This window comes from Eretmochelys imbricata, chromosome 13 (genome assembly GCF_965152235.1).
Source record: "Eretmochelys imbricata isolate rEreImb1 chromosome 13, rEreImb1.hap1, whole genome shotgun sequence".
Lineage (NCBI taxonomy): Eukaryota > Metazoa > Chordata > Testudines > Cheloniidae > Eretmochelys > Eretmochelys imbricata.
This window is the reverse complement of record NC_135584.1, coordinates 38,683,697-38,698,684: the sequence shown is the minus strand read 5'-3', so window position 1 is coordinate 38,698,684 and position 14,988 is coordinate 38,683,697. Positions and strand designations below refer to the sequence as shown.

General features: G+C 53.5%; 1 protein-coding gene across 1 annotated transcript in view; it reads right to left on the bottom strand.

Moving 5' to 3' along the window:
• The window catches only part of LOC144273253 (Fc receptor-like protein 5), a 209,907-nt gene that overhangs the window by 16,969 nt on the left and 177,950 nt on the right, over positions 1 to 14,988 (bottom strand). Inside the window, 1 exon segment of the mRNA XM_077831757.1 lies at positions 1,942 to 2,255. Within this exon segment, the coding sequence (XP_077687883.1) occupies positions 1,942 to 2,255 (314 nt within the window).

The window sequence follows — 14,988 nt, the reverse complement described above, 5'->3', positions numbered from 1 at the left end:
ATCAATTAAAATTACAGAAAAATGAAAACCGAACTCTGCCAAGTCCAGTCGTTCTCAACGTGGTTCTTCCCAGCTTGGCCTAGGGGAGAAGATGCCCCATCCCACCAGGTGGCAGTGTTCCATCACAGATTACCTGACCATAGATTAGAAGTTGGGGACCTAGGAAATTTACCCGGATCAGATGCCGGGCTGGCGTAGGTGTTCTTGCCCTTGCCCCTGGCTAACAATGAGTTTCTTATGGGATGGGCCAGTCTGTTGGGGTGGGCGGGATGGACAGCCCTGCGAGGAACGGACAGAGCCAGTCCCTGAGGGGTGGGGGTGTATCGGCCTCTGGAATTGGGGCAACTTACTGTGTCTCTGCCGCGACACCACCTGCGAAGAGAAGGAGAAACCGAGCCATTAAACCGGAGCCCATGTGGTCCAGTGGACCTTGGGGCCTCGGCCGAAAGCGAAGGCCTCAGGATCGCCGTGCTCAGTGTGAGGTGTTTGAATGGGGAACCACTTTAAAGCAACATAAGATATTGTGCACTGAACCTGTTGGAGAGAAACCCACCACCTGAAAGGGGGATCTCCCCGCTCTGCGGATCGGAGAAGGCCGCAAGGCCGGCAGCTGGGGTGAGAAGGACTGAAGAGAACAAGGAAGTAACGTGTTCCCAAGCACTGGTTCTTGATTTCTGTTTCCAAATCCCGATTCCTGCTTCTCTGCATCTTTACCTCTAGCCCTATGAAATAACCTTCAGTTCGGTGTCCCTGGAGGCATGGCCAAGCACCTCGCGTGCAGGAGAGCAGTGCGCTATGGTGAAGCCGGTGAACTGGGTCTACCCCGGCCACCCGGAAACTGAGGGACTGGGCAGGCATGTGTGACCCAGCTCGGGAGGCAGTCCGCTTACAGAGGAGCAGGGGTTGGAGCCGGTGGCCTGGCAGCATATCCCTGGCGGCTGCCCACCAGGCTCCCTTCTGCTGATTGACCCTGAAAAGTTCAGCCCCCCGTGTCTGCAGAAGGGGGATCTGATACTGTTTTCCCCTGTTACATGCTTTGAGCTCTGCACGAGGTAACATCCAGGGATAATAACTAATAAAGGCCTGTTGGATCCCCCCGATTCCCCAGTCCCATGTTCTCCCACCCCCATATCCGGGTGCTGGCAGCAATCCAGGGCTCCTTAGTGGGAGTCCAGCTTCCACCCCTCCTCCCGGTCCCCCCCAGCAGTACCGTTCCTCCTCCAGCAGTGGCAGATGAGGAGAAGCAGCAGGGGGAGCAGAGCTGCGGCCCCGACGCATCCAGCCGCCTGGGGGATCCTCGGAGGCCAGGCTGGGGATGAGAAGGGGACGGGTGAGCCGCCGGCAAATGAGGGGTATTTTGCGCCCGCTGCTAGAACGCAGGAGCTGCCCTCGGCTGCAGTGCTGCCCTCTGGACCTCAGACATGGGAGCGACACGCCGGGTCATAAATCCCACCAGAGAGTCTCTGGTGAGGCAGGTTCTGTCCCAGGTTCTGTCCCTGCCCTTTCCATCCCTTATGCTCCATCTCCCAGGGGTGATGCCTGGCTCTGATTTCTCCCCCAGCAAGCAGCTGGCCCAGTGGTTTGGGGGTGTATCTGAGGGTATGTCCCCACTGCATTGTGATCCCGGATGTGCGGGACCCAGGCTGGTGGAGCTGGTGTTTCTCAGTCCATGCTGGGATTGCAATGGCTGCACCCGGGTCTCTGGGCCATGCTAACTCATCCACACTGCACCACACAGACCTTCTGAGCCAGGTCTGGGGCTTGAGCAGTGTCCGCACTTCAAATGGATGGGGCTTGAACCCGCATCACGGTGGGATTTGGGCTCTGACCTGCCCCCAGAGCAGGGTCCCAGACTGATTTATTTGTGGATGAGTGAGAGCTGGGCTTGGTGTGAAGTGTAGCCATACCCTGAATGGAGCCTGGAGAAGCCTTTGCTGTCACAGTGACATTCACAGCCCGGCTTCTGTGGGAGAGGATCCACCTTCCGCTAATATTCTTCTTGTACCCGCAGGTGAATTCCGCGAAGCTCTTGGGACCGCCCTGTGGGATGCTGACCACAGAGACATTCATAGAGCCGGTGCCGGTGCTGATCTCAGAACCCACGTCCCTGGGGATGAGTTCGGCTCCATCCTTGTAGAAATGAAACCTCCGCTCGCTGGTGTCCTCAGGGGCCGTGCAGGTGATAAGCAGGGGGAGCCCTTCACCCACCACTCCGGATGGGGGATCCACACTCAGCTCTGGCTGTGGAGGTGGATCTGAGAGGAGCAGGATAAGGGAGGGGTCAGCATAGGAAGAACCTTCCTGAATGTAGGGAAGCGGCGGCTATACTGTGTAATGGGCACTAGGGGGCAGCAGAGGGTGGGGGTGGGGAAGGGGCGGCTATACTGTGTAATGGGCACCAGGGGGCAGCAGAGGGTGGGGGTGGGGAAGGGGCGGCTATACTGTGTAATGGGCACTAGGGGGCAGCAGAGGGTGGGGGTGGGGAAGGGGCGGCTATACTGTGTAATGGCACTGGGGGCAGCAGAGGGTGGGGATGGGGAAGGGGCAGCTATACTGTATAATGGCACCAGGGGGCAGCAGAGGGTGGGGGCGGGGAAGGGGCGGCTATACTGTATAATGGCACCAGGGGGCAGCAGAGGGTGGGGGTGGGAAGGGGCGGCTATACTGTATAATGGCACCAGGGGGCAGCAGAGGGTGGGGGCGGGGAAGGGGCGGCTATACTGTATAATGGCACCAGGGGGCAGCAGAGGGTGGGGGCGGGGAAGGGGCGGCTATACTGTATAATGGGCACCAGGGGGCAGCAGAGGGTGGGGGCGGGGAAGGGGCGGCTATACTGTATAATGGCACCAGGGGGCAGCAGAGGGTGGGGATGGGGAAGGGCAGAGGACAAAGGGGTTTGTGGGTGGGTGGCGGGGCATCTCTGCTCCCCCCGAGTCCCACTGCTCACCTGGCTGTCTAGCAGCACCTGAGATGTGGGAGAGACCCGGCGGGAGCATCCCGGAGGTCAGAGCCTCACCTGACACTGGTACAATGATGCTGTTACTGTTCTCAGATACAATCTGCTGCCCGGCCTCCCGTCTCCAGTACTGACAGGTGTAGGAGCCGTCATTCCCCATCTGCGCCATGAGCTCCATCCCGGGCCCCCCGCTGGCAGCTCTTCAGGGGTCTGATCCCCTCTGTGCTGGTGGAACCTGAACCCCGCAACCTCCTTGCCATGGGGGACTGAGCAGGTGAGGGTGACCTTCTCCCCGGGCAGGTACACGGGGAGCTTGGGATGCAGAGAGAGTCTGGGGGACAGTGGAGGAGCTGCAGTAGAGAGAAAGGGGTCAGTGCAGAGGGGCATCCCCCCAGAGTCAAGAGAAGTCGATACGGGGAGTCCAGTGATCCCCCAGCCTGTGAAATACCCCCCAGCAAACATCACACAGGACAGATGACAATCCCCAGTCTGAGTGGAACAGCATCTCACAACTAGCAGAGCTGTGGGGGAACTGCTACAGTGCCTAACCGAATAAGCACCTCAGAATACAACAGGAGAAATTCCTGGCGAGACTTTCGAGTGATTTACAATCAGAAGTGCAGAACTTTGAGCTGCTCAATGTAGAGGAAATGAGCCTGGACAAGCCCACATTTGGCAAAGGTGAGGATATGACGCCAGAAGGACCTGGTGGTCTCCATAAATTTCCCTACTCAAGAAAAATAAAGGTTACGATCCTGGATGACGGAGGACGAGACACAGGAAATGAGCTAAAAAGAAAAGGAGTACTTGTGGCACCTTAGAGACTAACCAATTTATTTGAGCATGAGCTTTCGTGAGCTACAGCTCACTTCATCAGATGCATACCGTGGAAACTGCAGCAGACTTTATATATACACAGAGAATATGAAACAATACCTCCTCCCACCCCACTGTCCTGCTGGTAATAGCTTATCTAAAGTAATCGTCAGGTTAGGCCATTTCCAGCACAAATCCAGGTTTTCTCACCCTCCATCCCCCCACACAAATTCACTCTCCTGCTGGTGATAGCCCATCCAAAGTGACAACTCTTTACACAATGTGCATGATAATGAAGTTAGGCCATTTCCTGCACAAATCCAGGTTCTCTCACTCCCTCACCCCCCTCCAAAAACCCACCCCCATACACACACAAACTCACTCTCCTGCTGGTAATAGCTCATCCAAACTGACCATTCTCCAAGTTTAAATCCAAGTTAAACCAGAACATCTGGGGGGGGGGGGTAGGAAAAAACAAGAGGAAATAGGCTACCTTGCATAATGACTTAGCCACTCCCAGTCTCTATTTAAGCCTAAATTAATAGTATCCAATTTGCAAATGAATTCCAATTCAGCAGTTTCTCGCTGGAGTCTGGATTTGAAGTTTTTTTGTTTTAAGATAGCGACCTTCATGTCTGTGATTGCGTGACCAGAGAGATTGAAGTGTTCTCCGACTGGTTTATGAATGTTATAATTCTTGACATCTGATTTGTGTCCATTTATTCTTTTACGTAGAGACTGTCCAGTTTGACCAATGTACATGGCAGAGGGGCATTGCTGGCACATGATGGCATAAATCACATTGGTGGATGTGCAGGTGAACGAGCCTCTGATAGTGTGGCTGAAGTTATTAGGCCCTGTGATGGTGTCCCCTGAATAGATATGTGGGCACAATTGGCAACGGGCTTTGTTGCAAGGATAAGTTCCTGGGTTAGTGGTTCTGTTGTGTGGTATGTGGTTGTTGGTGAGTATTTGCTTCAGGTTGCGGGGCTGTCTGTAGGCAAGGACTGGCCTGTCTCCCAAGATTTGTGAGAGTGTTGGGTCATCCTTTAGGATAGGTTGTAGATCCTTAATAATGCATGAGCTGTGGCGCTAAAGAGTGAGAAATGTGCTGAATGGTATAAATCAGCTCTGTGGTTTGGTAGTGTAATACTAATCGTTCATGATGATGGATGTTGAATGGTCTTTTTCATCTTGTGTCCTCCACCACAAATGTAAGTTTTCCCAGTGCTGGGCACATGCTATGACCGCATCTGCAGATCTTCCCCCAGGAGCCAGCAGACCACCAGATGTTTGTGTTTGCCCGCAGTCACTTGTATCTGGGTCACTGGACTAGCCCCACTTCCACAGATTGACTTTGGACCTGCCAACGTTTGTTTGGAGATGATTTAAAGATCTCCAGGTTGACCAACGCTTCCCTCCTCTGGGGAGGCATTCGGCATATCACTGTACATTTTGACTAGCTTGGTGAGTACTTCAAGTCATGTGTGCCACGTTTCCAGTTGTGTGGCTGACATTTGTTTTAAGCAATTCCATTACAACTAGGAAGCTTTTGTGTGATTTCAGGGCCACCATTGGCCATGTATTGGATGTCTGGGACGGCAAATGCGTGCACATCATGGCCCATGTCAGACTGTCTCAATCTGCAAATCCTGCTGAACACCTACCACTGCAATATGTGGAATGGGAAACATAAGAGCTGGGTTGGAAATTGCCAGCACGATTATGATGGGTCCGCGCTTCCTCTTCTTGGGGGGGGTGGGGAGGGTTCAGGGCGCAGTTTCCTGCCCCTGAACTAGGGTATCTACTGTCCCAGGAGTAACCCAGAGAAGGGTAGTGGAGAGGGAGGGACCAGGGCCTGCCCTCTACTCCGGGTCCCAGCCCAGGGGCCCTAGGGATAGTGGCAAACCACATGAACTAGTGTTTCCTTCCCCTGGGCTACTTCCCTCTCCTGCTCTTCAGCTTGTGGGGCTTCCTGCCCTCTCTTTCTCTGCACAAGGCGGGTGTCTCTTTACCTAGGGTCTTGGTCTTCTAGCCAGCCATGGCACTTCTCCAAACTGCTCTCTGCTCCAACTCCTTCCCCTGGCTGATTGAAGCAGGGGTTTTTATCAGGTGACTGGATTCAGGTGCTCTAATTGGCTTCAGGTGCTTTTAATTAACCTATAGAAACCTTTCTTCCCTCTACAGGGAATAAGGCTTCTCCTCACCCTGGGACATACATCTCTCTCCTAGATCACTCTCTGGCTGCCTTCTGGCCATGCTGCACCATGGCTGTTTTATTAGTTTAATCCTGGGCTGAATCCTTCCATAATTGCCTTGTTCTGTATACACCCCCTGAAGCTCTGGTATGGGCCACCATTTGAGACAGGCTACTGGGTTAGATGGGACCAGGGACCAGCATGGCCGCTCTTATATTCTGATGCTGGTCCCTGCTATCACATGCTGAGAGAAAGATGTGGAAGGAATGTGTTCCTTGTGTTCCAGTCCCCTAATCGTTTTTGTTGCCCTCCGCTGGACTCTTTCCAATTTTTCCACATCCTCACCTGTGACTGTGATGGAGATGGGCTGGCTCTCTCAGGAGGAGATCTCCTGCCCAGGTTCAGCTACTTGGTACATACAGGTGTACGAGCCAGTATCCTCCATGCTGAGTCTGCCAATCTGGTAACTCTGAGAGTCCTCCAGCCCCTGTCTTGTGTATGCCACTTGTGCTCCGGCCTTGAGGAAGCAGAACCCCATCTTCTTCTCCCAGCTGGGAGCTGAGCACGTCAGGGTAACAGAATCTCCGGTGGTGAACTCAGGGCCAGTTGGTGACAGCTGCAGAGTTGGCCGAAAGGTTTCCGGGAGCACAGAAGGCCCTGAAGAGAGGCAGTGGGACTAAGCCCTTGAACAACCTGCCCAGTGCTATGGAGCTCCCTCCACCCAATCCCAGGAAATGGCTGATGTGTCCAAAGGGAGACAACGGCCCAGTTCATTTGCTACCATGCTGTATTTCCCTCCCTGGACACTAACATTCCTTCCCCACCCAGAGATCTTTTCTCTGAGGAGCATCAGCTGTGGGTTCACCCACTTTTCATTTTACTGATTTTTCTCTGTTTTCTTGCCAATTTCAGGGAAGGTTGATTGGCCTTTAAAGACCATCAGGTGATGCTCCTGGCATAAGACAGGTGTGAGCCTTCAGCTAACCCAACAGGCCAACCTGTGCTCGGTCTCTTTGGAGGCAGTGAATTTAATAATTCCTGTGAGTCTCCCACCAGCAGGACTGGGAACTGCAGGGAGATGCCTCTGGGGACATCGACTGAGACCTGCAAGGCCAGGTTTGGACTGGCAGATCTCAAGGAGTTTGCCAGCAAGGCCGACAGGTGGGAATGTCAGGGAGGTGACAGACATTTCAGCAGCACCAAATCTCTCCCTTGCTGAGGAGAGCGTCACAGGGACTTAGTTGCTAACACGACCTCCCTTGACAAACCAGTTCTCCTGGACAGGAGCTCTCTGATTGCGCAGAGCAATCACATTGCAATGGGTGAGCATTTTAACTCAATGACCCTCTTGTGCGATTCTGTTCCCACCTTCCTTTGGAAGTTCATAGAATCATAGAATATCAGGGTTGGAAGGGACCTCAGGAGGTCATCTAGTCCAACCCCCTGCTCAAAGCAGGACTGATCCCCGACTAAATCATCCCAGCCAGGGCTTTGTCAAGCCTGACCTTAAAAACTTCTAGGGAAGAAAATTCCACCACCTCCCTAGGTAACGCATTCCAGTGTTTCACAACCCTCCGAGTGAAAAAGGTTTTCCTAATATCCAACCTAAATCTCCCTCACTGCAACTTGAGACCATTACTCCTTGTTCTGTCATCTGCTACCACTGAGAACAGTCTAGAGCCATCCTCTTTGGAACCCCCTTTCAGGTAGTTGAAAGCAGCTATCAAATCCCCCCTCATTCTTCTCTTCTGAAGACTAAACATCCCCAGTTCCCTCAGCCTCTCCTCATAAGTCATGTGTTCCAGTCCCCTAATAATTTTTGTTGCCCTCCGCTGGACTCTTTCCAATTTTTCCACATCCTTCTTGTACTGTGGGGCTCAAAACTGGACACAGTACTCCAGATGAGGCCTCACCAATGTCAAATAGAGGGGAATGATCACGTCCCTCCATCTGCTGGCAATGCCCCTACTTATACATCCCAAAATGCCATTGGCCTTCTTGGCAACAAGGGCACACTGTTGACTCGTATCCAACTTGTCGTCCACTGTAACCCCTAGGTCCTTTTCTGCAGAACTGCTGCCGAGCCATTCGGTCCCTAGTCTGTAGCGGTGCATTGGGTTCTTCCGTCCTAAGTGCAGGACTCTGCACTTGTCCTTGTTGAACCTCATCAGATTTCTTTTGGCCCAATCCTCCAATTTGTCTAGGTCCCTCTGTATCCTATCGCTACCCTCCAGCGTATCTACAACTCCTCCCAGTTTAGTGTCATCTGCAAACTTGCTGAGAGTGCAATCCACACCATCCTCTAGATCATTTATGAAGATATTGAACAAAACCGGCCCCAGGACCGACCCCTGGGGCACTCCACTTGATACCAGCTGCCAACTAGACATGGAACCATTGATCTCTACCCGTTAAGCCCGACAATCTAGCCAGCTTTCTATCCACCTTATAGTCCAAGTTCAGCCGAAGATGGAGACCAACTGACCACAGCAAAGGTAAAGAATCCCCCATCCAAAGTGGAGTCTTCAGTCTGGCCCAGATACCAACCCCCCAGTATCAGACAGGATTCATCAGCTCTACAGACAGATTGCTCAGTCGATTGCAGACGTACCGGTCAGTAGCCCACAACCCTTCCAGTCTGCAGGCCAACGTCTGGACAGCCATCGCCTGACCCAAGAGGTGTAGATGGAAAGATGACTCACCTGTCAGATGGATTGAGAGGGGGGCACTAGGTAGTGACTGGATCATTCTCCCTGAGACATTGACCTCATAGCTGCAGGTGTAAGGGCTGGTAGCATCCAAATCAGATTGACGGAGCTGGAGACGGGCACCCAACTGTGAGACAATGACATTCCCCTGCCTCAGGAACTGGTACCTTTTAGCCACATGTCCCTGAGGGGCTGAGCATACGATGGTAACAGGGCTCTTCCCGGGGAAATCAGAAATCGCAGAGATGGATGGAGCAAGAGGGAAATCTGTGAAGAGCAACAATAGGCGAGAAGAGGGAGCGTTAATGTACCAAGAGCATGGAAATAGCAGAGCAATTGCGCATGAGGAAGTGGGGTCTAGAGGTCAAATCAAGGCATGGGCTGGGAGCCAGGACTCCTGGGTTCTATCCCCGGCTCTGAGAGTGAGTGAATTTCAGTTCTTGAAAACCTGACACAACTAGAAGGAGGAGAACCAGGTAGCGAAACTGCGCTGATGCCCTTGACAGCAGCTAGATTGCTGGTTGTGTCTCAGTCGCTGTAGGGGAAGAAATGCCCGCGACCCCAGCTCAACCAGCCCTAGGAAACAGATGCACCAGTCGCTAGGGCCAAGCAGGGATGGCTGTGCTCAGAGATGGTCTCCCACCCAGACTCTGCTCCCCCAGTATGGGCAGGTGTATTTTTCGGGATCCCCATCACAGCCTGAGCCCCAGCTGAGCACCCCTGTTCTAAGCAGGGAGATCTGCAGAGACCTTGTCATAAATATAAAGGGAAGGGTAACTACCTTTCTGTATGCAGTGCTATAAAATCTCTCCTGGCCAGAGGCAAAACCCTTTCACCTGTAAAGGGTTAAGAAGCTAAGGTAACCCCGCTGGCACCTGACCCAAAATGGCCAATGAGGGGACAAGATTCTTTCAAATCTGGACAGGGGGAACAAAGGGTTTGGTCTGTCTGTGTGATGCTTTTGCTGGGAACAGATCAGGAATGCAGCCTTACAACTCCTGTTAAGTTAGTAAGTAATCTAGCTAGAAGTGCGTTAGATTTCCTTTTGTTTAATGGCTGGTAAGAAGCTGTGCTAGAGGGAATGTATATTCCTGTTTTTGTCTCTTTTTGTAACTTAAGGTTTTGCCTAGAGAGATTCTCTATGTTTTGAATCTGATTACCCTGTAAGGTATTTACCATCCTGATTTTACAGAGGTGATTCTTTTACCTTTTCTTTAATTAAAATTCTTCTTTTAAGAACCTGATTGATTTTTCATTGTTCTTAAGATCCAAGGGTTTGAGTCTGTGTTCACCTGTACAAATTGGTGAGGATACTTATCAAGCCTTCCCCAGGAAAGGGGGTGTAGGGCTTGGGGGGGATACTTTGGGGGAAGATGTCTCCAAGTGGTCTCTTTCCCTGTTCTTTGTTTAACACGCTTGGTGGTGGCAGCATACGCTTCAAGGACAAGGCAAAGTTTGTACCTTGGGGAAGTTTTTAACCTAAGCTGGTAAGAATAAGCTTAGGGGGTCTTTCATGCGGGTCCCCACATCTGTACCCTAGAGTTCAGAGTGGGGAAGGAACCTTGACAGACCTGCACCCCAATTTCATTGCAGAAGCCATATCTCCCTCCTGCGAGCCGAGCACCGGAGAGTAACACACTCCTGAGGAGAGAGACAGAATGCTTAGGGGCTACAGAGAGCGTGAGGGCTGGATGCCCCCTGCACCCCAAGAGGCTGGGAGAAAGTGTCCTAGGAGATGCCGGTTCAAACAGGGCTCCTTTAGGGCCTGGTGAGGTGAAGAGGAAGAGGCCCCCAGCTTGCACGCCACAGGCTGTGCTCACGCAACGTGGCCGGCCCAGGGCTTGTGCTGTCACTACGCAGAGAAAATATACCAAGTAAATAGCCTGAAATAGATCTCAGTCGTCATTGTCCTTACTTTGCCGAGTGGTGAATTTCAGTTATGAAGGTTGGAAATATTTCTCTGTTGGTTTGTGTGTGGGCAGCAAAATCGGTGTTTACCGGCAACAATCTAATACAGAACAGACCCCTGTTCCGGACTACATCTGCCAAGATACACAGCAGTCACCCCTCTCATTGAACTGCTGCAACACACATGGGGGGGCTTAGTTCTGAGAGGGGGGCTGGCCAGGAAAGAAGAATGGGGGTCACGAAATACCAGAACTGAAATTCCCATCAGGCACGACAGCCACTTTGGGCAGATACAGGATACGAACAGAGCCAAAAATAAAAGATTTTGTTTCAAGAAGGAGGAAAATGTCTCATTCTGATCCACAATGTTTAAATGAAACTTTTTGACGTGTCCGCAACGAATTTCAACGCTCCCCTCCTGTCCCATGCAAGGACTTTGGAGGACAGAGTGAGAATTCAAAGAACCACAAGCCCTATGGAACAATGTGCTGTATTTTCAGTCAAAGGCCAGAAGGGACCATCAGGAAGCTCCTTCAAGCCAGAATCAAACCAGCGACCTAAAACTTAGCCACGTTCTTGAAATCTATAATCGGCCTCACCGCCAGCTCGGGTGCTGAAGGAATCTCTAGAGCTCAACATGTTTAGCTTAACCAAGGTGAAGGGGTGATTTGATCGTGGTCTATAAGTACCTAGCATGAGAAGAGAAATCTGATACTGAAGGGCTCTTCAATCTGGCATCCAAGGACCTAACATGATCCAAAGGCTGAACACTGAAGCTAGACAAATTCAGACTGGGAATAAGGTGGAAATTTTCAACAGGGAGGGGAATTCATCACTGGAAGAACGTACCCACGGTTGTGGTGGACTCTCTATCACTGACCATTTTTAGAACAAGGTTGGATGTTTCCCTAGAAGATCTGCTCTAGTTCAAACAGGAATTACACTGGGGACATCCAATGGAGTTGGGACTTGGTGATCACAGGGGTCCTTTCCGGTTTGAGAATCTGTGAAATGGTATTGGTTTGTTGGGGGGGGGGTTCATTTTCTTGGGGGGGTAAGTGGAGAGAAGACAACGGGACCATCCACCAAGAGCCAGAGACCCTGGGGGTTGAAGTGAGCAGACTGGTGACCCTCCCCCCACATGAGGGGTTGGGGTCTCACATGTGATGGGGACAGGAATCCTGTTAGACAGTAGGAGAAAGGGGACTCACCCATCACTGGTACCCGGAGAGGCTGGCTTCGTGCAGAGTAGATGGGCCGCCCGTCTCTCACTGCCCAATACTCACAGCTGTACGCCCCGGCCTTCCCCGTCTCAGCCGTCAGGACCAGCCAGGGCCCCCCGGACAGGCCGGTGGTTTCCGTGTAGACCCGCTCCCCACGCTGATTGTAGAACTGGTAGCTGCTCACCGCCTCCCCACCAGGGGCCAAGCATCTGAGGGTGAGATGCTCCCCCGGGGAAATACACAGGGTGCTGGGGGTCCATGATGACCCTTGGGGCTTGCAGGGGGGCTGAGGAAGGGCAGAGAGATTCAGCAGACATTACGCTCCCCCCAGCCAAGTGCTGCCTCCCAATTCCTACCCCCCTTGGCTGGAGCCGGCAGCCCCTTGCAGCTCTCCGTTCCTCCCACACAACAAGATACCTGGTGTCTGCACCCACAGGCCCCAGAGCTCTGGCTTCATCCCTCCTGCCGCACACACCCCCTGTGCTCCATGGGAGCCACTGTCACCTCTAGGGGGTTCTGGTTCCCACCTGGCCACGCCATATGTCACGGGCTCTGCCGGGCGTGGTGCAGCTCAGTCAGCTCTGTAGGGTGCTGAGACCGGACGGATGAGGGAAGTGGGAGTGGGGGTGGGGAGATGAGAGGAGATGGAAGCTAGGGAGAGAGACCTCCCCCCATGGAATCCCACAGGCTCAGATCCCACCCCACCTCCCAGCTTGCAGCCGGCCCTGCTGAGATTTCACTCTGCATGTGGCCCTGGGGCCAGGGCTAGATTCTTTTCTTGGGGTGCTTCATTTCAAGCCGCTTAAAGGGGCCTGGTTCTAAGGGGGGTGGCTCAGCCCTATCAGAGAATCCAGCCCCTATAAGGCTTCCAGGGGACCCCAGGAAACTGAGCCCCCCACAAATCACCAGTCACTTTGGGAAGTCTTGCCCAGGGCCCTGCAGGTCCCGAAACTGGGAGCTGAGTGGAGCAGAACCAGAGTGAGACACACTCCGAGGTGGGGTGGGAGGGTCCCTGCACACGATGCCTGGGAGGGGGGTCTCTACACACAGTGCTGTGACCCCACAGTGAGAAGCCAGGCACATAAACAAATACTGGAATCAGTGTCCCCTGTCCGTTCCCATTCCCCACCCCACTGACCAGCCAGTTCTTCTGGGGCAGGATCAGAGCCGGCGGCCCCTAGAGATGAAAGGCCCCGTGTGCCATTGTCTGACCCAAGCAGCCAACCCCCTACCATGGGGCCAGACTGGAACTGGAAGTCTGCCCCATGGGGTGACCCCTTTTCATGGATGGGACCCACCTGGACGAACAGCTGGAGCGTGTGTGTGGATCATGTCCCTCCTTACCTGCAGGTGACGCCAGCTGGGGAAGGATCTGCAGAGAAGCTGAAGGAGAGACGAGAGACAGGGAGTGAGAGCTCCGGGAACGGCACAGGAGGGAAGGAGGCTGGGGGACAGGGAATGTAATTTAGCGGGATGTGGGCCCAGGTGGACGAGGCTCAATATCTTTTTCCCTTGGGGAGAGCGACAGGCAGTAGGTGGAAGGAAACGACCGTCGGGGAAAAGACCAGGAGCTTGATACTTGAGTAAAGCCCTAGGAAAGCAGCCACCTGGTTACTGTGAGACTATTTGCTGAAGCCCGAGGGTTAGGGTTTGTGCTCCCTGTACAGAAAGGCCCCGTGAGCAGACCCCGTGCAGCTGGGAAATGCCAGATGCCCGCCAGACTGTTGCTGAATTGAGACTGGAGATGGAGTCTGGGGGACAAGAGGCCCCAAGGAGCTGGAGGTGGATGGAGAAGGTGAGACGCATGCAGGGAAGGGGGGAAGGAGAGACAGGGTGAAGGAGGAGTGCAGGGTCACTCACCCAGGAGATGAAGGAGGATGCTGAGCTCCCTGCTGGGTGTAATAGGATGCTGCTGCCAGGTGAATCTGCTCCTTCAATGGGCTACCTAAATAGCAACCGAGCTCTTACAAATATCTGTGATCGTCTGTCCCTTGGACTTCCCCACTTCCCCAAAGTCTGTGCATCCGAGAGAGGAACCAGCTCCTGGAATGGGCCAGACAGTGTCTGAAAGGAGCACGGATGGGTGGTCACGATGCAGCTTGAAGACCTGCTGATGGCTGGGGAACCCTGGTGTCTGGGATGGAGGAACCTGACTGATTAAAGGGAGGGATGGAATGAAAGAGTGAGAGAGGGAAAGGGGGAACGAGACAGAGGCAAAGAGATGAATGAAGAGACAGGCTCCAAATAGAGCGAGTGAAAGGGAAGGAAAAAAAGAAAGGGAGTAAACAGATGAATGACATAGCAAGAGTGAGAAAAGGAAAGGGTGAATGAGACAGTGAGAAAAGGATGAGTGAAGAGGGAGAAGAAGAGACAGTGCCTGAAGAAGAGGGGAGATGAAGATGGAGAGAGTGAAAGAGAAAGACACAGCAGGAGACGTGCAGAAGGAGGTCACTGACTGAGAACAAAGAGGACAGTCAGAAACAGAATGACTGAACGAGACACAGCCAGGAGGAGGAGTGGAGAGGTGACTGTGGGGTGGGGCAGAGAGAGGGGGAATGAAAGTCAGACACACGGAGGGAACGTGTGAATGAGGGAGAGAGATGGAGGAGTGGGGAGGATGAAGAGGAGTGTGGCAGAGCGAGGCAGGGAAAGGGGGAGACAGAAGGAAGGCGTGAATGAGGCAGGCAGGGAAGGAGTGCAGGGTGAGTCATTCACCTGGCGCAGGGAGACACGTTTAGCTCCGTGCTGGGGGGACCAGTCTGAGCCTGGAAGCTGCACCCCCAACGCCTGTCTCCTGTGAGCTGCCTGCTCCCCTCTGATCACAGCCAGAGGAAGTCCTGCCTAAGGGACGCAGCCACCTCCCCGCCCCACCATCAAGGCACCACACGCTGTGGGCTGACCACGGCCAGGCTGGGGGTTCCCAGCATGCCTTGCAGCTCCCAGCCGCTCTGCAGGGCCTGGTCCAACAATAGCAGAGGGGTCAGCTACAGGGTAACCAGGTAACGGCTCCTCACTCCATCCATTTCCCTGGCCAGGTACACCAGGGCTCACGGGCCCAGCACCAAACCCACGCTCCCAGCTGTGAAGGGCCATGGGGCCAGCACTGGGGCATGGGGGTCAGCACTGATTGGGGGGGAGAGCGCCCCCTAGTGAGCCCCATCATGATCCTCACAGCACAG